This window comes from Podarcis vaucheri, assembly GCF_965113315.1.
Source record: "Podarcis vaucheri genome assembly, contig: SUPER_1_unloc_1, whole genome shotgun sequence".
NCBI classification, from domain to species: Eukaryota; Metazoa; Chordata; class Lepidosauria; order Squamata; family Lacertidae; genus Podarcis; species Podarcis vaucheri.
The window spans coordinates 385,342-407,465 of record NW_028118828.1 but is presented as its reverse complement, the minus strand read 5'-3'; the positions used below and the strand labels follow the sequence as shown (position 1 = coordinate 407,465).

General features: G+C 43.8%; 1 protein-coding gene across 10 annotated transcripts in view; it reads left to right on the top strand.

Moving 5' to 3' along the window:
• The window catches only part of CARF (calcium responsive transcription factor), a 30,586-nt gene that overhangs the window by 766 nt on the left and 7,696 nt on the right, over positions 1–22,124 (top strand). For 6 of the 10 annotated variants that reach the window (XM_082242366.1, XM_082242363.1, XM_082242360.1 and 3 more), the window contains 10 exons: positions 5,616–5,734; positions 7,484–7,708; positions 8,346–8,463; positions 9,160–9,286; positions 9,677–9,761; positions 12,083–12,272; positions 14,385–14,505; positions 15,664–15,807; positions 17,834–18,058; positions 21,019–21,181. In XM_082242366.1, coding sequence (XP_082098492.1) covers positions 5,627–5,734; positions 7,484–7,708; positions 8,346–8,463; positions 9,160–9,286; positions 9,677–9,761; positions 12,083–12,272; positions 14,385–14,505; positions 15,664–15,807; positions 17,834–18,058; positions 21,019–21,181 — 1,506 coding nt within the window. In that variant the 5' untranslated portion in view covers positions 5,616–5,626. Of the gene's footprint in view, positions 1–2,367; positions 2,476–5,414; positions 5,529–5,569; positions 5,735–7,483; positions 7,709–8,345; positions 8,464–9,159; positions 9,287–9,676; positions 9,762–12,082; positions 12,273–14,384; positions 14,506–15,663; positions 15,808–17,833; positions 18,059–21,018; positions 21,182–22,124 lie in introns of those variants that run through there. The other 4 variants (XM_082242359.1, XM_082242365.1, XM_082242367.1 and 1 more) reach the window with 4 other exon arrangements.

Genomic DNA, 22,124 nt, shown 5'->3' with positions numbered 1-22,124 from the left:
TCATAATAATAATAATAATAATAATAATAATAATAATAATAATAATAATTTATTATTTATACCCCGCCCATCTGGCTGGGCCTTCCCAGCCACTCTGGGCGGCTTCCATAAAAACCAAAAGTACAATAAAATATCACACGTTAAAAACTTCCCTGAACAGGGCTGCCTTAAGATGTCTCCTGAATGTCAGGTAGTTGTTTATCGCTTTGACATCTGCTGGAAGGGCGTTCCACAGGGCGGGTGCCACTACCGAGAAGGCCCTCTGCCTGGTTCCCTGTAGCTTTGCTTCTCGCAATGAGGGAACCGCCAGAAGGCCCTCGGCGCTGGACCTCAGCGTCCGGGCAGAATGATGGGGGTGGAGACGCTCCTTCAGGTATACTGGACCGAGGCCGTTTAGGGCTTTAAAGGTCAGCACCAACACTTTGAATTGTGCTCGGAAACGTACTGGGAGCCAATGTAGGTCTTTCAAGACCGGTGTTATATGGTCTCGGCGGCCGCTCCCAGTCACCAGTCTAGCTGCCGCATTCTGGATTAGTTGTAGTTTCCGAGTCACCTTCAAAGGTAGCCCCATGTAGAGTGCATTGCAGTAGTCCAAGCGGGAGATAACCAGAGCATGCACCACTCTGGCGAGACAGTCCGCAGGCAGATAGGGTCTCAGCCTACGTACCAGATGGAGCTGGTAAACAGCTGCCCTGGACACAGATTTGACCTGTGCCTCCATGGACAGCTGTGAGTCCAAAATGACTCCCAGGCTGCGCACCTGGTCCTTCAGGGGCAGAGTTACCCCATTCAGGACCAGGGAATCCTCCACACCTGCCCGCCTCCTGTCCCCCCAAAATAGTACTTCTGTCTTGTCAGGATTCAACCTCAATCTGTTAGCCGCCAGTTCACAGGGCAGTTCACAGCATAAAAACACAAAGTTCATAATAGGAACAAAAAAGAAACAAACTTGTTATGTACTGAGTTGAATAGGATCCAAACTGCAGCAGTCTGATTGGTCCTAGAATAATAGGATTCAGAATGCAGCAGTCTGATTGGTCCTAGAACAATGCAGCAGTATGATTGGTTGGCAGGAACCACCCAATCCTGCTCCAGATAGAAATGAATCCACAACCTGATTGGCTTACAGTAGAATTCCGGAATTAGCCAATCATGTGCAGCCCATTGTGTAAATAATGTATATAAAGCAAAATAAAAAAAAATCCTTCCAGTAGCACCTTAAAGACCAACTAAGTTAGTTCTAGGTATGAGCTTTGGTGCGCATGCACACTTCTTCAGATACACTGAAACAGAAGTTGCCAGATCCTTCTATATATAAAGCAGATACTTTGAGGGGACTTTCATTCATTCCTCCTCACCACTATGAGCTGAATAAAGAGCATGAAATCACTTTGCGACTCTGAGCATATTTCAAAACTCGTAACACCTCCCCCTTCCAAGATGCGTGTCTGCGCATCTACAAACGTGACATGCATTTGGCAACGTTTCCATTTTAATAACAGCCCGCAAACCAGCGTTCATTGCCATTCCGAACCTCTGCAGAACTGGGCACAAGTGAGTGTACGGAAACCCTTTTTAAAAAAGCACCTTCAGTGTAAAGCAGTAGAGATGTAAAAACAATGTACGCGATAAAAATCTGATAAATATACCAGCTGAAGGGAGGGAGGGAATTCAAGACTCGGCAGAGACAAAGGGAACATACTGTGATTGTATGGACGGATGGAAAAAGATTATTTAAAGGAAATAATAACAATTTATTCTGTGGCAGAATCCGAGGCCAGGGAGAAGAGTCGGTGGAAGAAGATTGGAAGAAATTTAAAGACTATTTACAGAAATGTTGCAAAATTAATGAATGTTAGAATGATGTCAGAATGAAGTTAAGTGGTTTTAGCAGCACTGTTACAAAGGAGTATGTAAAAATGTTTTGTTAACAGGTGAGAATCCAAAGTTACAATATATTAAGTTAAAGGATTAGGATAAAAACAAAGAGGGAAAGGATTTCCTGAATTAACTAACTGAACTGGAATACAAAAAAGGGAGGTGTGAGGTCAGGGAAACAAGTACAGGGAAACAAGACAAGACATGGAAAGATTGATTAGTTTTTAAATTTTTTTATTTTTCTGTATTTTGTATTTTTTCTTTTCTTTTCTTTTTGTCTTTTTCTTATTTTTGTAACCTTTTTTTGAAACTTTAATAAATATCATTTTAAAAAATTAAAAAAATAAAAATTTATTCTGAAAATAAAAATAAAAAAGCACCCATCGGCGAACCCTCTCCCACTTTCTGAAAAAGAAAAACCACACAAACACGTGGATACGCCAGTACTTCCGGGTTTTCTACGGTGCCCCGTTGGCGCCCGTCGCAAAAAAACCCAAACCCTTTGCCTTCGCTGGCGGCGGCCTGGTGGGCGCGGCGCGTGCGTGCTGCTGCGCCTGCGCCGTCCGCGCGGTCTCCCACGGCGGTGCCCAAGACGAGGTTGAGTAGACTCGTTCTGAATTTTCCCTCCTCCCCCCTCCCCTCCCTCCCCCTTCCCCCCTCCCCACCCCCTGGCTGGGCTCGGGCGCGCGGCACTCGCCGGTCGCGTCACTCACGCTGCCGCGCGCCCTGGCCCGCCCTGCCCACCTCAGGGAAGGAGGGAGGGAAAGAGGGAGGGGGGCTGTTTCTGCCTGGCAGGAGGAGGGACTCGAGCTCCCCCCTCCCTCCCCCACCCCAAATTGGGGCTTAATATTCTGGTGGAGGGGCTCCCCCTCCCCCCCACAAATTCCTCTCCCCCCCCACAAATCCCCCCCCTCTCAGCTCAGCTTGTTGTGTGGGCAAAAGCCACGACTCCATCATCATCATCATCATTATTATTATTGACTTTCAGTTTTATTCCCCCAGCTCAGCTTGTTGTGTGGGCAAAAGCCATGACTCCATTATTATTATTATTATTATTATTATTATTATTATTATTAATTAGTGACTTTCAGTTTTATTCCCCCCCCCCCAGCTCAGCTTGTTGTGTGGGCAAAAGCCATGACTCCATTATTATTATTATTATTATTATTATTGACTTCCAGTTTTATTCCCCCCAGCTCAGCTTGTGTGGGTAAAAGCCATGACTCCATTATTATTATTATTATTATTATTATTATTAATTAGTGACTTTCAGTTTTATTTCCCCCCCCCCAGCTCAGCTTGTTGTGTGGGCAAAAGCCACGACCCCCTTGTTGTTATTATTAATTAGTGACTTTCAGTTTTATCCATTTCAATAACTTTACAATCCTGTCGACAAATTCCCCCCGCCCTCAGCTCAGCTTCTTGTGTGGGCAAAAACCACGACTCCATTATTATTATTATTATTATTATTATTATTATTATTATTATTATTTATTAGTGACTTTCAGTTTTATCCATTTCAATAACTTTACAACCGTGTCGACATTTCCAAACTCGGCTTCCTTCCCTCTCTTTCCTAGGCTCCTTACATTTATTTTTTTTTTAAATACTTTTTGCACACCCTAAATTAACTTACTGTATTTTTCCGCTTTAACTTTACTACAAGACTTAAGCCGCAAATCTTGAGAATAAAATGCCCCTCGACCATGCGTCCCCCCCAAAAAAAAAGGGGGAAAAGGAGGCAGCAGTGTTTTTTTTAATGCCCTAGTCCTGTACTTTTACCTAAAGAGCCAAACTGAGTGCAGCTCACAGGCTTTTCGTAACTGTGGTTTGTGGTACCTGATATCACATTTGTACATGGCGCGAGCCAATCTAAGATGATGCTGATATATTATTATTATTAATTAATTAATTAATTAATTAAATTATGTATACCCTGCCCATCTGGCTGGGTTTCCCCAGCCGCTCTGGGCAGCTCCCAACAGAATTAAAAGCACAATACAAAAATATTCATTTGTACCCTGCCTTTTCTCCTGATGCTTAAGGCGGCTTACATATAAGAACTGCTTAAAACTTCAGGGGAGAAGGGGAAACAGCCATTTAAAATCTGCTTGCAAGGATATGAAATAATTGCAATTGAAAAAGGCCCTTTCATTGAAAGCAGCCAGTTCTGAAAAGCCTGTTGCAACTTTCAGTGGTGCAGCTGTGGACAGTTTGCTGAAAGTAAGGTAAAGGGACCCCTGACCATTAGGTCCAGTCGTGCCTGACTCTGGGGTTGCGGCGCTCATCTCACTTTATTGGCCGAGGGAGCCGGCGTACAGCTTGGTCATGTGGCCAGCATGACTAAGCCACTTCTGGCGAACCAGAGCAGCGCACGGAAACGCCGTTTACCTTCCCGCCGGAGCGGTACCTATTTATCTACTTGCACTTTGACGTTCTTTCGAACTGTTAGGTTGGCAGGAGCAGGGACCGAGCAACGGGAGCTCACCCCGTCACGGGGATTCGAACCACCGACCTTCTGATCAGCAAGTCCTAGGCTCTGTGGTTTAGACCACAGCGCCACCTGTGTCCCTTAAATGTGGAGGTTACTCTCCTCCCTCTTACATTCTTTTAGTAAATGTGCATTTTACCATTCATGGTTAGTGTTTAAATCTGATTAGTGTTTAAGGTGCCTCAAGACTTTTAATAATAATTTTTAAATCATTTATTATTTCTACCCCGCCCTTCTTTTAAAGTGGTTGGCAAGGGGTTGGCTTGTTGTTTTCCATCTTAAGGCTGTTGCTGCTCTCCTCGCCCAATCTCACCCTTTTTTGTTTTTGTTTCACAGGGTATGTTCAACCTGTTGGAAGAGTTATAATAATTTGGTTTTGGGGGGGGGGGAAGAAAAGCCGTTCGTTGCACCACTGCTCGGGTTTGGATTGTTTCTAAATAGACCCCAATACTGCCAATTGATTTTTTAGTAGATTTGTGTACGATTGTGTTGCAAACCCTCTTTGGCATTCCCAAGGCTAAAATACTTTTCATCCTTAATAAAACAGAACTTTCTGACATAATTAATCAGCTTCCATGTTATTAGAATCTCAAGGTAATGCTATGATGGATTAGCAAGAAACTATACATTGGAACTGTAAGAATTTCTATTCTTTTTAAAAGTTTCTAGTCCTCAGGACTGCTGCAATAAATTTGGCAGCAAGATGGCCAAAAAACCCCAATAATCAATCAGAAACAATTTTGGATGTAGTTTGCAAGTCTCTGAGATCCAATTACTTTACTACTTACTATTGGAAAATATAAATATTTGGGGAAGTTGCATTAATGTACAGTACACATTTAGGATACCAACTACATAGATTTATTTTTAAAATCTGAGTTCCAGTCTCTAGAAAAAATAAGGGTTTTGAAGCAAGCCAAACAATCCATCTGTGGCAGGACAACCTTTTACTGTCACATCCTATTTCTGACAATCATCAATATTTGCAGTTATGTGTGTGCATCCAAATCCCTCAGAGTGCAGCGCGTCTTAGTACCTGGTAATTGGGTGTAGGATTGCAATTTTAACCACTAATTCAAATGAAAATAGGTACCCTATTGGTCTCTGAAATGTGAAATCTACCTAGAAAGGAGGAAATGTCAGAGGAAATTAGACTGTATTATGGCAGAAAGAGGGACGCGGGTGGCGCTGTGGGTTTACCTATGGCAGAATACCAGGGTTCAGATTCTAAATATTTCTTTTCTAGTCTGTTCTGTAATGGGAGAAAATGGAGTTGATCCTGAAGCCAGTATGGAGAGAGCTAGTGACTTATTGGGCAACTCTAATAATACTGAAGAGGTGGAAACCGAGGACCAAGTATTCCAGGTAAGTGATCAGTCATATATTTGTTAACTTTCATAGGGTTGCCATATGCCCTCTTTTTCCAGGACTTTTTTATGCATAGAATCGTTACAGCATTCCATAATTAAAAGTAGAAGTTGGCAAATGTGTCCTCTTACTTACTGCTCAAAATTTGGCAACCCTGTGTGAATTGACCTTGCAGGCCAAATTTGTCGGTAATGTCGAGTGCTTTGCAGTCCCAAAGGTAAAGGGACCCCTGACCATTAGGTCCAGTCGTGGTCGACTCTGGGGTTGCGGCACTCATCTCGCTTTATTGGCCGAGGGAGCCGGCGTACAGCTTCTGGGTCATGTGGCCTGCATGACTAAGCCGCTTCTGGCGAACCAGAGCAGCACACGGAAACGCTGTTTACGTTCCTGCCGGAGTGGTACCTATTTATCTACTTGACTTTGACGTGCTTTCGAACTGCTAGGTTGGCAGGAGCAGGGAACAAGCAACGGGAGCTCACCCCATTGCAGGGATTCGAACTGCCGACCTTCTGATCGGCAAGCCCTAGGCTCTGTGGTTTAACCCACAGCGCCACCTGTGTCCTGACCCTATATATAGAAATGAGCAAACCAGTGATATTTAAGGGAGCAGGCTAGCAGGCGGGGGCCCATGACTTACAGCGCCACCTGCGTCCCTTGCGGTCCCAAAGGTGTTGCTAAAACAAAGTGACATCAGCTGGTGGATGGGTGTGGTTTGAGTATATAATAATCTTTATTGCGGTCCAGAGACCCATAGAACAATTTCAGGACAAAATACAGTTCTGACAGCCAACCACAAAAGAGAGAGAAACCGAGGCGGTCATTTTGTTTTGTCTCGAGCTTGGATGATCTATGCTTCTTTTGACTTCCGGAAGAAACTTTGCCACGGCCAGTGCAATTGGACCTATCATCCAAAAGATTTTTAATATGGGAGGCTTTAGATTTTCCCAGCAGATTTGCCGGTAGGAATTTGATCAGTTGGTCCCTTGCTTGCTTGTACTGCCCACAATACAGTAAGATATGCTTCATGCAATCGACGCCCTGAGAACATGAACAAAGCCCATTCTGATAAGGGATGCCTCTCAGTCTACCATTTAGCACTTCCGAAGGAAATACATTTAGTTTGGCTTTGGTAAATAAATGCCGATAGGTTGGTACAGACAGGTTCCTAAGATATGAGGGTATCTGAAAGTTGTACCCATACAGTGGTACCTTGGGTTACATACGCTTCAGGTTACATACGCTTCAGGTCACAGACTCCGCTAACCTAGAAATATTACCTCGAGTTCAGAACTTTGCTTCAGGATGAGAACAGAAATTGTGCAGCCGCAGCACAGCGGCAGCAGGAGGCCCCATTAGCTAAAGTGGTGCTTCAGGTTAAGAACAGTTTCAGGTTAAGAACGGACCTCCGGAACAAATTAAGTACTTAACCCAAGGTACCACTGTATTGGATTCCTGCTTCTACTGGGCCACAGATTACATGAGATCGAGATCGCAGGTTGCTAGGTGAAATGTCCCAAAGCTTTTGCCTCAGGGATTCAAGGACGGTATCATAGCCCAGGTGATACAAGAGGGATGATGGAAGTCCAATCGAGGTGGCTTTTCTGGCCATAGTGTTCAGCCAGAAAACTCAGGTTTGAGTAGAAATTGCCTCACTGGTCATCTTGGTACTAAGGTACCATTTGCTATTCCGAAGATTTTAAAAAAACAAATGATTGAAAAGATGCCAATATATATTCTGTATGACAGCATCTAGCATATGTGGAAAGCGGGGACCCATCCTTTGGGCCAAATGTTCCTCAGGCAGTCCTGCCCATCACAGCGCCCATTTCGGAAGATATTTCTCAGTCACTGAATGCACAAATGCACCTGTCCCAGACACTCCCTTTTTCAGCAGAAGGTTTTCAACTTGTACACCAGAGTGGCCATCCCTTTTATGAAGTACAATCCTCAGAGGGGTCCAGCACTCACATGGTGAGTAAATACATCTTAGGGCAGTTTTTGTTTGTTTAGTTTTCCCTCCAATGTATTTGAAAAAGAAACCCTGTGTGGAAATGTAATAATGCCCTAATCTGCGTTATGTTTTGTTGATTAAATAGCAGATGACGAATCAACTGAATATTTTTTTAATTGCCAGCCTTAATAACACATTAGTCTTCTGTACTTCTTAAACAGATATGTGGATTAAGTGTGTTGTGGCTTTGTCGAATCGCTGTGTTAAGGGAACCTTGAAATAATGTTAATGTTGTATTTTAATCTTGTTTTTTAAGTTGTATTTTAATCAACTTGTTTTTATTATTGGTTGTTAGCCACCCTGAGCCTGGTCTTGGCTGGAGAGGGCAGGGTATAAATTATTATTATTATTATTATTATTATTATTATTATTATTATTATTAAATATCTGGGGCAGGGGGAATTCCATCAATATGTGGATCTTATCAGCAAGAACTTGAGTCTCTTTGCTTAGATTCAAATATAGATCTCAGTTGTTTCTGATTTTTCTATAAAACAGAGATGAATAATTTCAGATTGGCTTGAAGCTTATTGTTATAAATCTATCTCTCAAATAGTATATGATATTCATTATACCATTTCTTTGTTTCCTTCAAAGATGATAGTTGCCAGCCAGTCTGAAAACGGGCAAGTGTTGCACGTTATTCCTTCTCAGCCGGGAATGGCACAAGTGATTATTCCCCAAGGTCAACTTCTGGATGTCACCAGTTCTCAGGGTAAGATACATCGTGTCCCAACAGACTATGTGGAAGCAAGTTCCACTGAAATCAGTACAACATGCTACTAAGTGAAAGCACTTAACCTTCAATTTGTGAATTCTGGTGCCAAGACATACACCTTCATTATGTAATTGTACAGTATTTCCACACTCAGAATCAATAATTTTAATTGTAAACTTGGAATTTGAAGAGGTGGGCTTCTCACAGGCTATTCAAGCTTCTTTTTCTTTTGACGTTCCTTAACAGCAGACTGTGCTGCTTGCAAAGGTCACAGCTGCTAGGTGCAAAGTACAGACTATATTTTGTACCTGTAGCACACTGGGATAGGTTCTTTCCTTTTCTTCCTTTGACTCAAGATTTATTTGACTTGAGAACAGGAAATGTAGAATTTCGCAAACATACACAAGCAAGATGGAGCCCCTCTTTTTTTTTTTCTCGGTGGCATTGCTAAACCAACTTTTAGCTGAGCTTGTGGTAGTTATGGAAGAGCACATTCTAAAAGCTGTGCCCTTAGCTCTATTAGAACAGGGCCTCTCCATTCTAGGAGGTTTCAGGGTTTGGCAGAGACAGATTCACATTTCAGTCTCATGCTGCTGCTTGCTAATTGCTCACCAGTTTTCTGAATTGCGCTTTCTTGGTTCTCTATGCACGTATTAAAGAGGGACGTGTCCCCCCCCCCATCTTTTTCCTAAGATGCTTCAGAAGAGAGAAATGGTGGGAGTTTGCGAACTGTTGCAGTGGCTGCTGTTGCAGACGGTACAAGCAGATACATCCTTCATCCTCAAGCATCTCTTACGGTGTCCAAAGCAACAGCCACCAGGTAGGTCAGAAGATGAGGAAATCTCTTCTCAGACAAACTGTGATGTTCTGCAGTTTTTCCCATTGTCAGTATTTTAGCTGAACTTCTTCTTGTTGCATCTATGAAATGGTCACAGGTTGCTTTCTAATGATTGACATAGGAGATTCCTAAACCATCTTGTCCCTGAAGGCTTGCAGCAATAAAGTGAAAGAGTCGGTTGTTGCTTTGAATGATAGCTTTTAAAATATTTTTTTAAGTATTGCAAATACTGCCTTACAAATGTTAACCACAAGAAGTGAAAAGCAATCTGCTTCTGTCTTTAATATAGCAACATCATCTAAATCTGCGATCACATGTTTATTTGCATGGATTTGTTTTGACTCTATATCCCATTTTGCATTTATTGTTCAGGCTACTGGAAGACACTTTTCCAGTTTCCCCTCAACCATTGTCCTCAAACACACCTACCTGGGCTCGCCGTCTCAGGAACTGTGAGGTGAGCTAAAAACAACAACAACTGAGCAAAGTATTCATCTCACAAACTGGTATTGGAGGTGGCTAGACTTCTTAGTTACTTGACGTTTGTCAGTTAAACTGTCTTGTAGTTTGTTCGGAGCCAGGGCAGTCTAGTGGTAGCCAGAGGGGGATTTAAGTGGATGTCATGGAATGTACCGTATTTTTCACTCTATAGGACGCACTTTTCCCCCTCAAATTAAGGGGAAATGTGTTTGCGTCCTATGGAGCAAATGCAGGCTCCTTGGCTTCAGCGATAGCAATGTAAAGCCTCCGAAGCGCAGAGGGAGAGCTCCCCCCGCGCTCCGGAGGCTTTGCGTTGCTTTCGCTGAAGCCACCTGAAACCCCCGGAGCGCAGCGGGAATTCCCGCTGCGCTCTGGGGGCTTCAGGCGGCTATCCGCAAGCCTTCAGAGTGCAGCAGGAGTTCCCACAGTGCTCCGAAGGCTTGCGGATAGCCACCTGAAGCCTGGAGAGCGAGAGGGGTCGGTGCACACCGATCCCTCTTGCTCTCCAGGCTTCGCTTCACTGGAGAAGCGCTGCACAGTTTTCCCTCTCCGTTTCTCCGCTCCGTTTCTCCTGCCGCTTCGCTGAAAGGGCACTGAGCAGAGAGGGGGAGAATCCCCCCCCCCCGTTCTCCCCCTCCTATGGTCCGGTGCGTCCTATGGTCCGGTGCGTCCTATAGAGTGAAAAATACGATAAATGGTCCTAGCAACTTAGTCGAAGTGGGAAAGTAATTGTAATTAGTTTCTGGAAAAGGTATGCTGTGTAAGTTTTTCACTAGTATCTTTCATGAAATGCAACAAGCAGAGAGGGATTGCCTTTCAGTCAAGCCCTTCATCTGATGAATACACTGTTTATGGCAAGGCTTTGCTACCACGAGTCATCTTCTAAACCGCCTTAAACTCCTGAGCAGTTCATTTGTTTTGGTTTTATTAAGAAAATTTTAGACATACAGTAGTACCTCGCATTACGTAACCCTCTGGTTACGTAAACTTCAGGATGCAAACGTGGCAAACCCAGAAGTATTTTTCTGGGTTTTGCCTCATGCACAGAAGCACTCTCCTGTGCCATGCCCATGCGCAGAACAGGCACCTCTGGTAGTGAAAACCTCGGGATCCGACCAGAGCTCTGGAATGGATCTCGTCCGCAAACGGAGGTACCACTGTATACTGCCCTTCGCCAAAAGGCCATAGAATAGCTGACAACATAATATTTATATCTTTCTTGGGTGATGACTATAACCTTTAGCTTGCATACTTTTAAAATACAGTGGTACCTCAGGTTACAAACACTTTGGGTTACAAACTCCGCTAACCCGGAAGTAGTGCCTCGGGTTGAGAACTTTGCCCCAGGATGAGAACGGGAATCATGCGCTGGCGGCAGTGGGAGGCCCCATTAGCGAAAGCGCACCTCAGGTTAAGAACAGCCTCGGGTTAAGAACGGACCTCGGGAACGAATTAGGTTCAAAACCTGAGGTACCACTGTGCTTTGACTGATCGGAGAACTTGTTACAATAGCACACAATTTTTCCAGGAGTTTTCTGTTTGGCTGTTACTCCATATAATATTGAAACGGCTTTATGCACTTGCCTTTGTTTTTAAAATAGTATTTTGGGTGTTTGACATTAAATAGGCATATAAGGAAAATCATTGGAGAAGGTGCACGCTGCTCAGCAGACATTTCTCTTTAGAATCATGTACAGCAGTAAAAGTTGGCAGAAATGAAAAAGCGTTGCTTTCCAAAATAGCATTATTCCCATACTTGGTCACTGAGCTTTCAGTCATATACAGTGGTACCTCTGGATGCGAACAGGATCCGTTCCGGAGCCCCGTTCGCATCCTGAAGTGAATGCACCCCCCCCGTCTGCACGTGCGCGGATCATGATTCGCCACTTCTGCGCATGCACGTGACGTCATTTTGAGCGTCTGCGCATATGCGAGCGGCAATACCCGGAAGTAACGCGCTCCATTACTTCCTGGTCACCACGGAGTGCAACCCGAAAATATTCACCCCGAAAATATTCACCCCGAGGTGTGACTGTACAGTTAAAGGGGGTACATGGAGTTCTGGCAAAACATAAAATGTTTAACACTGTTTGCAACAAATAAACCCAGAAACTGCATCTTAAACTCAGGAAAATTGGGAAGGGAAGAAACTCTTGGGAAAATTCTGTCTCCTGCAGATAATGTGTGTACAACACACCAGATTGCCACAGGCATCTCGTGATGATACTGAATTCCTGAACTCCAAATAGCATTTTAATTGGTGAATAAATCCTATTATTTCACCTCCTCTTCATGCAGAAAATTGGGGATTCATACCGTGGCTATTGTTCAAGTGAAACAGAATTAGAGAATATTCTAACAGTGCACAAGCAGCAAACACACAGTGTGTGGGGAACGCGCCAGTCTCCAAGCCCAGCTAAACCTGCCACGAGGCTGATGTGGAAATCACAATATGTTCCATTTGATGGGATCCCTTTTGTCAATGCTGGTAACTTTCTTTCTTCTTAATGGTTTTCACATTTATTAAAGAGACTGCTACATTTTGCTTTGCAGAATATCTGTAGGTATTGTGAAAGGTCACAAAGGGGAAAGTGCCTACATTGTAGTGGTTTTCACTCATATTCTGCAGTGTGCTTGTGCGTTGGTACCTGTGTTCTAGTCTTTTGAGGAAAAATGTCATTTAGAACTCTTCACAGAACCCTTTTCTACACAGATATAATCTCTATTACATGTTTGGAAGCCACTATGGAGATGCCTTTATATACATACAATTGTGATGAAATAAACAGTTATGCCATCTTCAAATAAATAGTGTGCACGGGCCATACCTTCTTTTTTATTTTATTTATATATTTTTTAAAAAAATTATTATATTATATGTGTTTGTATTTGTGTGTGTATGTTTGTGTTGTGTAATGTCTGTGTGGGTGTGTAAACTTTGAAAACTCATACCTTCTTTTTTTAACCTATGAAAACTTTATTGTCATGGAACACACACATCTCTTGCTCTCTAGCAGTGTTAAATTATTAAATCATTTGTTTTTAACAGAGTCTTAGGACTAGCCCCTGCATTTAGTGAGGTCAGGTACGATGTGTCCTGTTTGGCCGCCTGAGGAGAAACAGGAATGTGCTTCCTGTCAGCTGCCGCCGCCGCCGCCGGAGAGGTGGCGCTGGTTTCCTGCGAGCTCTCATGTGGTTTACAAGCTCTCGCAACTTTCTGCGAGATCTCATAAAATCTCAACGGAAATAGGTGCTTCTGCCAGCGCCGGTTCTCCAGCGGTGCAGGTGGGCAAGGTATCTGCAGAGGTGCTGCGCTTGCGCTTCCTCTGCCCAAGGCAGTTGCTTTACCCCACCTCATGGGCTGGCTGGCTCTGCTACTGGTTCTCCTTCAGCAGGGGCGGAGGAAGGGGGTGAGTTGGGGGCAGGCCACCCCGGGTGTCACCACTGGGGGGGGGGGGGTTGACAAAATGAGCCAACAGTGTGACGCGGCAGCTAAAAAAGCCAATGCAATTCTGGGCTGCATCAATAGGAATATAGCATCTAGATCAAGGGAAGTAATAGTGCCACTGTATTCTGCTCTGGTCAGACCTCACCTGGAGTACTCTGTCCAGTTCTGGGCACCACAGTTCAAGAAGGACACTGACAAACTGAAACGTGTCCAGAGGAGGGCAACCAAAATGGTCAAAGGCCTGGAAACGATGCCTTATGAGGAACGGCTAAGGGAGCTGGGCATGTTTAGCCTGGAGAAAAGGAGGTTAAGGGGTGATATGATAGCCATGTTCAAATATATAAAAGGATGTCACATAGAGGAGGGAGAAAGGTTGTTTTCTGCTGCTCCAGACAAGCGTCCACGGAGCAATGGATACAAACTACAAGAAAGAAGATTCCACCTAAACATTAGGAAGTACTTCCTGACAGTAAGAGCTGTTTGACAGTGGAATTTGCTGCCAAGGAGTGTGGTGGCGTCTCCTTCTTTGGAGGTCTTTAAGCAGAGGCTTGACAACCATATGTCAGGAGTGCTCTGATGGTGTTTCCTCTTCCAACTCTATGATTCTATGATTCTATGAAAATGCCGGGTGGCACTCACCGTGGGGCCTGCAGTGCGCCTGAGCCATGCGTCTCTCCTGGGAGTGACACAGCAGCTTAGGCGCCCACAGGCGCTGTGCTGCTGGACACAGTCCACCTGCCACCTCCCCGTCAGCTGTAGGGCGGCTGAGTGGGAGGAGGCAGGCAGACTCCTCAAAGTGTCCTGCCCCAGCTGGCCCCACCCCTGGGTGCAGGGCACATGCGCCGCCCCAGGCGCCCAATCGGCTTGCTCCGCCGCTGTCCTTCAGCTGTGGCTTAGATTCAAAAAGTGCTGAATTCCAGCCGGAACAGCAAAGGTAGAGTCTTTCTTTGCAAGTGTGTGGCTTGAAGTTTGAATCCCCTGATTTTATATGGCGTCAGATTATTGACAGTTGGGTGCCCTCCCCAATTCGTCAGAATGGCCCACGGAGGGCTTATTGGACGAATGTATTTCCCCCCATCCCTATCCCAAACTGATCTGCCGAGGAAACAAAATATCTGTCGCAATGAACGTGCAGTATTTCCCTCGAAACAGGAAGCAGAGCCATAGTGATGGAGTGCCAATATGGGCCCCGAAGGAAGGGTTTTCAGCCCAGGAAAACTGGTGAACAGGAGGATGTTTCCTGCCAAGTGTACAAAGCCACCTGCCCTGCAAGGTAAGCAATGGATAGCCGGGAAAGTAGAATAATAATATTCATAATGAATAAAGAATGTCCTGAATGGGGTAACTGTGCCCCTGAAGGACCAGGTGTGCAGCCTGAGAGTTGTTTTGGACTCACAGCTGTCCATGGAGGCGCAGGTTAATTCTGTGTCCAGGGCGGCTGTCTACCAGCTCCACTTGGTACGCAGGCTAAGACCCTCCCTGCCCACAGACTGTCTCGCCAGAGTGGTGCATGCTCTAGTTATCTCCCGCTTGGACTACTGCAATGTGCTCTACATGGGGCTACCTTTGAAGGTGACCCAGAAACTGCAAGTAATCCAAAATGCTGCAGCTAGACTGGTGACTGGAAGTGGCCTCCAGGACCACATAACACCGGTCCTGAGAGATCTGCATTGGCAACCAGTATGTTTCCGAGCACAATTCAAAGTGTTGGTCCTGACCTTTAAAGCCCTAAACGGCCTCGGTCCTGTATACCTGAAGGAGCATCTCCACCCCCATCGTTCAGCCCGGACACTGAGGTCCAGCGCCGAGGGCCTTCTGGCGGTTCCCTCATTGCGAGAAGTGAGGTTACAGGGAACCAGACAGAGGGCCTTCTTGGTAGTGGCGCCTGCCCTGTGGAACGCCCTCCCATCAGATGTCAAGGAAATAAGCAGCTATCCTATTTTTAAAAGACATCTGAAGGCAGCCCTGTTTAGGGGAACTTTTAATATTTAATGCTGTATTGTTTTTAACACTCGATTGGGAGCTGCCCAGAGTGGCTGAGGAAACAGCCAGATGGGCGGGGTATAAATAATAAATTATTATTATTATTATTATTATTCAATAATTAACCAAGATATTATTTATACCCTGCCCATCTGGCTGGGTTTCCCCAGCCACTCTAGAAGCCTTCGAACATTTTAGTAAATAGAACAAATGTTTATCTGATCAACAGCGTACAAAATTTTTTTGCAAGTAAATGTTACTACCAATATTATAAAAATAGATAAGAGCCTCCGTGGGGGGCAAATATGTTTTAAGGGGTCGTGCCACTCTTCCACCTCTTTAAATAGTTAGATGTTTTTCATTCTAAAATGTCTTAATAGAATATGAGAATGTGTTTGTTTGTCGTAGTCTCTGTGTTGTGATTCCTTCCCCTCCTTTCCTGTGGCAGGATCTATATTAAGAAGGTCCAGAAGTTCCCCGAGTATAGAGTTCCAACAGACCCCAAAATTGATAAGAAAATTTTACGTGTGGAACAGGAGAAAGCTTTCAACGTGCTGAAGAAAAACCTGATTGGTGCTGGTGGGGTTCTCAGGTAATGTATGTCTTTCAGCTTGATTTGTTGTTGTTTAGTCGTGTCTGACTCTTCGTGACCCCATGGACCAGAGCACGCCAGGCTCTCCTGTCTTCCACTGCCTCCCATAGTTTGGTCAAACTCATGCTGGTAGCTTCGAGAACACTGTCCAACCATCTCGTCCTCTGTCGTCCCCTTCTCCTTGTGCCCTCCATCTTTCCCAACATCGGGGTCTTTTCCAGGGAGTCTTCTCTTCTCATGTGGCCAATGTATTGGAGCCTCAGCTTCAGGATCTGCCCTTCCAGTGAGCACTCAGGGCTGATTTCCTTAAGAATGGATAGGTTTGATCTTCTTGCAGTCCACGGGACTCTCAAGAGTCTCCTCCAGCACCGTAATTCAAAAGCATCCATTCTTCGGCGATCAGCCTTCTTTATGGTCCAGCTCTCACTTCCATACATCACTACTGATAAGTTGGTATAACAGCAAATGCTTATACACAGATTGCATTTGCGTTTAACCCTTCTACAGCACTGCCCAGTTGTATACCTGTGCTAACTTAAAAATCATCCTGACCCAAATTTCACTCTATTGTTCCAAGTAAAACAGCGAAACTTGGCTTTAAGGCCACAGATCTTCCTTTGCAGCACAGTAATTCTCTACATGTATTTTGATGAAGCATCAGTGCAGGATTTAAGTATAAGCTAAACAAGCTATAGCTTAGGGCCCCACTCTCTTGGGGGCCCCAAAAAACTTTAAAGGAGAAAAAAAGTGGATGTGCATTTCCAAAATATAAGATAAGTTCAACAATTACTTTGACGAAGTACATATTTTGTTATGTGCAAATGGCTTTCGATACCTATCAGGTCCATAAATTACCATATGGCATATATTCAACACAAAAAACAGCGACAATTTGTTGTTGACAAAGGACAGCTGGACATATAAAGGGCCCCATTACCTTCAGTAACTTAGGGCCTCATCAAACCTAAATCCGGCCCTGTTTGGAAGCATCTACAACCTTGGGTTACATACGCTTCAGGTTACATACGCTTCAGGTTACAGACTCCGCTAACCCAGAAATAGTACCTTGGGTTAAGAACTTTGTTTCAGGATGAGAACAGAAATCGCGCGGCGGTGGTGCGGCAGCAACAGGAGGCACCATTAGCTAAAGTGGTCTTCAGGTTAAGAACAGTTTCAGGTTAAGAATGGACCTCCGGAACGAATTAAGTATGTAACCAGAGGTACCACTGTATTAGGAATGTCTCAGAAACCCATTTAGTTTGATCGCTCCTAGCAAACAAACTTGGGTGCTGAGTGCTAACAGCTGTGCAACAAAATCAAGGCAACTTAAGAAACAAAAGGAAAGCATTGGAATGTTTGAAGGAGCTGCAAAAACAGTGGGAGTATATATATTCAGGGAGGAAAAACCATACAGGGCCAAACCCTCCCAACAAAACCCAGTTGGGATTGGACATTGTCAGGGGCCACAGAATGAGTGTCCCGAGTTGTGAAGGAGCCGGGGAGAGAGCTGGAAACTAGCAGGGAGTGGAATGAAGTATTCTGGAAGAGGACATAGTTGACTGGCCAGACCCCTGAACAGGAGTGCTCCACACCACATTTTGTTGATGTTTCCATTTGTGCATTCTCATTGGGAGATTTTTATGTGCTGACTTGGCTAACAAAGGTTGTGTGTGATTTCAGTCGATCAAGACACCCCAGAAGATTAGGAAATCATTTGCCACCATTCTAATCGGGGGTGGGGGGGGGGGTTGCACAGGTTTTGTACTAATAAGAATAGGGTTTGAGTAGGCATAGGCAAACTTGGCCCTCCAGACGTTTTTTTGAGACTACAATTCCCGTCATCCGTGACCACTGGTCCTGTTAGCTAGGGATGATGGGAATTGTAGTCCCAAACATCTGGAGGGCTGGAGTTTGCCTATGCCTGAGTTAGACAGACCTGAAATATTCACTAGAGTTGGTTTCCCCCCTCCTGCTGGAAAAAGGAATTACTTTCTTGGGAGTTGCATCTGCCAATTTTTCTCGCCAGGTGGTATGTGCAGTTACCTACTCAGCAGGCTCATCAGTATCATGAGCTAGAGATGTGCCTCCCACGATCGCCATTCTCCATACCATCTCCTGAGGGAGAGGATGATGCAGGCAAAGACGAAAGCTGCACGCTGCCCTCGCGACTTCACCCGCAAGTTGCAGATAAGATCCGAGAGCTAGTGTCTCAAGGAATAGAACAAGTCTACGCAGTGAGGAAACAGTTACGGTAAGTCTTTGTAAGTCTCTACACAAGACACTTCTTCCACTTTGTGTGGGTTATGACAGAGCGCCCGCTCCCTGCCCCTGTCCTGATTTCGACATTTTGGCTGTTTTGGGAGTGGAATGTGGTTGCACAGATCCTTCCCATATATCAAGGTTGGTGCTTTGCAAACCAATTGGAAAGACGACCCCAGAAACCTGTAGTAAACCTCTAGTCCCTAAGCCTATAGCATAGAAACTTACTACTTTATTATCCATACCTGAGATTTTTCAAGAGGCCAACGTATAGGCTAAGTTGTAGTTTTTCTTACACTGCACAGAAGAGAAAGCTTTACATACCGGTATTCTATACAGTAATTTCTTTACCAAACTTCTGTTTGCCTGGTTGTTTTGGTTTTGAGTTTTGTTTTTGCAAAGTTTTTGGATTTTTCCTAAGTAGTCCAGCAAAATTTCCTGTAGGAAAAGAATGGGTTAATCACAGGGTGTATTAGATTTAAATCACGATTTAAATCACTAGTCAGTAAGACTTGATTTAAATCATTTTTTTACAGAAAGACTCATTCTTGCTGACATGATATTAATATTTACAACCAGATGAAGGTTTCATTTTTTGAATAATAAATTTTCAGAGTAGTTTTTATAGCTATATCAAAGATTACTAATTTGGTTATACTATTAGAAATACATAGACAAATAGTTAGGAAATTATTGTGAGGTTTAATAAGTTAACTGCTTATATTTGGACAACTTTTCTGCTGTACTTTATTGGAAGGAGAAAATAATCATTTCCTTAATAACAATTTAAACTTTATTTAACTGAAACCATAACATTATAGCATGTGTATCCATGTTAGTTAACTGGTGTGGTTAAACATTTTTTTCTCTTTTAAACTTTAAACTTAGTTTTAGCAGACATGAAAAACTTAAAACAAATCCTTATTTCCTGATGAATAGCCTTAGGACTATAATGTAGAAACCTATCTTTAGAAAGATCCCCAATCCAATTTAAATTTTAAAAAATACGATTTAAATAAAAAAAATCTGACCCTGGATAATCAGGCTAAATGTATGTTAGTAGAGTAAAAAGCAGAGACATCACCTTGCCAGCAAAGGTCCGTATAGTTAAAGCTATGGTTTTCCTAGTAGTGATGTATGGAAGTGAGAGCTGGACCATAAAGAAGGCTGATCGCCAAAGAATTGATGCTTTTGAATTATGGTGTTGGAGGAGACTTGAGAGTCCCATGGACTGCAAGAAGATCAAACCTATCCATTCTGAAGGAAATCAGCCCTGAGTGCTCACTGGAAGGACAGATCGTGAAGCTGAGGCTCCAATACTTTGACCACCTCATGAGAAGAGAAGACTCCCTGGAAAAGACCCTGATGTTGGGAAAGATGGAGGGCACAAGGAGAAGGGGACGACAGAGGACGAGGTCGTTGGACAGTGTTCTCGAAGCTACCAGCATGAGTTTGACCAAACTGCAGGAGGCAGTGGAAGACAGGAGTGCCTGGCATGCTCTGGTCCAGGGGGTCATGAAGAGTCGGACACGACTAAACAACTAAACAACAACAAGAGTAAAACACTTGGGCTTGAAGGGGACTTCCACCAAGTCTTGCTTCATTTGTAGGCCCCTGCACCGTTCCCAAGGATACCCCAGTCTCCAGATGCATAAGGAAAAGGAGAGGCTGGAGAGCTCCATCTGTGAGTGTGAGCTCTACCCTGCTTGGGGAAGGAATGTTAACTTCCCAAGCCTTGATTGTATGTTGTTCGGAAGAGTGGCAGGTACAATAAATCACGTATCAACACGTGTTTAATCCTCTCTGCAAAATTAGCTAAGATGTATAAAACAGATAACAAATGCTGGAAATGTAGACAAAAAGAAGGAACGTTCTATCATCTATGGTGGGAATGTACGAAAGTTAAAGGCTTCTGGGATGAAATTTATAATGAAATTAAAAAAATACTAAGCTATACCTTCGTAAAGAAACCTGAAGCTTTTCTATTAGGCTTGGTGGGAAAAGACATTAAAAGAAAGGATTGTAAAATCTTCCAGTATGCGGTAACGGCAGCTAGAATTGTGGTAGCGCAGAAGTGGAAGCAGGAAGAAAGCCCAACGATAGCAGAGTGGAGACTAAAACTGATTGAATATGCTGAGCTGGATAAATTAACAGGGAAAATTAGATATATTAAGGATCAAAAGTTTATTAATGACTGGGGGAAATTTGTGGGCTATCTGGAGAACAAATGTTTTGTAAATACAACGCTAGTGGGATTTAAAGAGGCACTGTAAAGCATTAAGAGGTACTGCTTATTGGAAACAATGTATGAAGGGAGCTATAAATGGCAGTATGAACGATTGGAATGTGCTATAAAGAAACAAATACGAATGAATGTCAACGACGCTGAAGGAAGTCTAAAATGTATGAGATGTACGTAATACGAATATAATGTATATATATGGAATATTAATAAAATTTTAAAATGAAAAAAAAAAAAGACCCTGATGTTTTGAAAGATGGAGGGCACAAGGAGAAGGGGACGACAGAGGACGAGGTCGTTGGACAGTGTTCTCGAAGCTACCAGCATGAGTTTGACCAAACTGCAGGAGGCAGTGGAAGACAGGAGTGCCTGGCGTGCTCTGGTCCAGGGGGTCATGAAGAGTCGGACACGACTAAACAACTAAACAACAACAAGAGTAAAACACTGGGGCTTGAAGGGGACTTCCACCAAGTCTTGCTTCATTTGTAGGCCCCTGCACCATTCCCAAGGATACCCCAGTCTCCAGATGCATAAGGAAAAGGAGAGGCTGGAGAGCTCCATCTGTGAGTGTGAGCTCTACCCTGCTTGGGGAAGGAATGTTAACTTCCCAAGCCTTGATTGTATGTTGTTTGGAAGAGCGGCAGGTACAATAAATCACGCATCAACACGTGTTTAATCCTCTCTTTCCCCCCATTTCTAATACTCAACAGAAAATTTGTGGAACGAGAATTGTTCAGACCTGATGAAGTGCCAGAGAAGCACAACTTGTCTGTCTTTCCTACTGTAAATGATCTCAAGAACCACATTCATGAAGTGCAGAAGTCACTAAGAAACGGGAAGATATTATACAACTCAGAAACTATTCCAGCAATGGTAAGCATGGACTCTTCTTTCTTCCTCTCTTTCTCTTTCAGCCGAGTTTTGTGGTCATTTTGTGGACAGTCTTCATTGCTTGCTCTTGTCTCTCTCTCAGGATAACTGTTTCAAAGGCATTAGCACAAATAATTCCCCCCCCCCCCGATTAAATTACAATTAAATTGCCTACTAAGGTGATTGATACAGTATTGTCAAAATGAGAAACAGAGTATAAACTATGATAAAACAAAAAAAAAACCATTGTTTTTAGTAGAGCAAATTTACCTACTCAAATGGTCACTTAATAGATATCTGATAGAACAAGTGACAAGCTTAAATTATTTGGGGTTGTCACTCAGCAAGTTCATGGCAAACTCCTATGTAAGTAAAGGTAAAGGACTCTGGGGTTGCGGTGCTCATCTTGCTTTATTGGCCGAGGGAGCCGGCGTACAGCCAGCATGTTTAAGCCGCTTCTGGCGAACCAGAGCAGCGCACGGAAACACTGTTTACCTTCCCGCCGGAGCGGTACCTATTTATCTACTTGCACTTTGACGTGCTTTTGAACTGCTAGGTTGGCAGGAGCAGGGACCGAGCAACAGGCGCTCACCCCGTGGCGGGGATTCGAACTGCCGACCTTCTGATCGGCAAGTCCTAGGCTCTGTCGTTTAACCCAGAGCGCCACCCGCGTCCCTAACTCCTAGCTAGAACAACTCAAATATCAGAGAGGACTACGAAGGTTTTACTAATATTCCACATGGCAGAAGGCTTGTCTTTTATTTCTTTAAGTGATTACTTGACCAGGGTTTGTTTGACACCAAGTTAACTGTTTCTTAAAACCACAGAAGGGTTAAGAAGGAGGAATCTAAAAGATAAGAGTATAAGAACAAATAAGTAAATCTGCATTTCAGTTTTTGTCTTTTCATGGTGATTTGGATGTGTGTCAACACGTGATAAGAGTGTT